At 45.2% G+C, this 1,040-nt stretch overlaps 1 protein-coding gene across 1 annotated transcript; it reads right to left on the reverse strand.

The window, feature by feature from the left end:
• Positions 1–223: 223 nt before the first annotated feature.
• LOC110567985 (keratin-associated protein 13-3) lies at positions 224–649 on the reverse strand. Its single transcript, XM_021669477.1, has one exon. The coding sequence runs from the start codon at positions 647–649 to the stop codon at positions 224–226; it is 426 nt and encodes a 141-aa protein (XP_021525152.1).
• Positions 650–1,040: the final 391 nt, after the last annotated feature.

Genomic DNA, 1,040 nt, shown 5'->3' on the forward strand with positions numbered 1-1,040 from the left:
TTGAAGGTTGGAAAGTAAAGTAGACCAGGTGATCAATAATATTAGAATACTTCTCAAGGGAGGAAATTAATAGATGACGTTTCTACAGAATATACATTTCTCAAATGAGTTTGACCAGTCAACACATTAGTAGGTAGAAACCAAATCAACAGAATGGCTGTCAACAGATGAATGGAACCACCTCCTAGACAGAAAATAAATTGGGTGGCAGAATCTGGATCCATTAACTCTGGGAAGGGAAGGCATGGATTCTATAATTCAGAGTTCTGAAGCCATTGGATCCATAGCTCAGTGAGGAGCAGCTCCTGGATCCATAGTTCAGCGAACAGCAGCTACTGGATCCAAAACCCAGAGACCCAGACTGCACAGTCGAGCAAGAATTGCAGAGCATGGGGGTCCCAAGGTAGCCGCAGAAGGTCTGGCAGGGGCTGGACTTCACACATGAAGTCTGGCAGCTGGTGGGGTCCCAGCGGGTCTCCTGACATGCCTTGTAGAGAGAGGAACCCAGCTGAGAGGTCCTGGGAGAGCAGAGGTCAGTGCTATAGACCAGGTTGCTGGGGTAGGGAGAGCCATGGGAGGAGCCTGGGTAGCGCAGGTAGCCCCCACAGGAGTGGGAGGAGAAGTTTCTAGAGCAGCAGTTGTAGGACATATTGACAGGAGATGTGAGTTCAGCTGAGTGTACCTAAGAAGATTCTGAGTTTTAATGTCGCATCCTGGACAGAACCATCTATATCCTCTTAGCAACAGGTGTGGTGCACAACAGAGTCATCCTTTACATTTCTGTGCTCCCTCATTTACATAGGTGTAACTCAGCATTCTTGTCTGTAATTGCATTTAAGTGGTTTTCCACATATTGCATTTATGGGTGCTATAATTTTGGTGTTGTAGCAGAAAGCCAATGAACTGCACTTATGTCAGAAATGCTATGACTGTTCCACATTAATGCTTATTTTACTATGTCTAGCAAAGTACCTCCTTTTCCTCCTAGCATAATTTTCATGTGTCTTGTTATTGACTGTTCTGGACAAATACTTTTTCCC

Source organism: Aotus nancymaae, unplaced genomic scaffold (assembly GCF_030222135.1).
Source record: "Aotus nancymaae isolate 86718 unplaced genomic scaffold, 86718_ANA_hifiasm-v0.15.2.pri h1tg000022l_1, whole genome shotgun sequence".
In the NCBI taxonomy this organism is placed as follows: domain Eukaryota; kingdom Metazoa; phylum Chordata; class Mammalia; order Primates; family Aotidae; genus Aotus; species Aotus nancymaae.

Bases quoted from the DNA above. Each gene is read 5' to 3' on its own strand.
- LOC110567985 (XM_021669477.1), bottom strand. From the start codon at position 649: ATGTCCTACAACTGCTGCTCTAGAAACTTCTCCTCCCACTCCTGTGGG.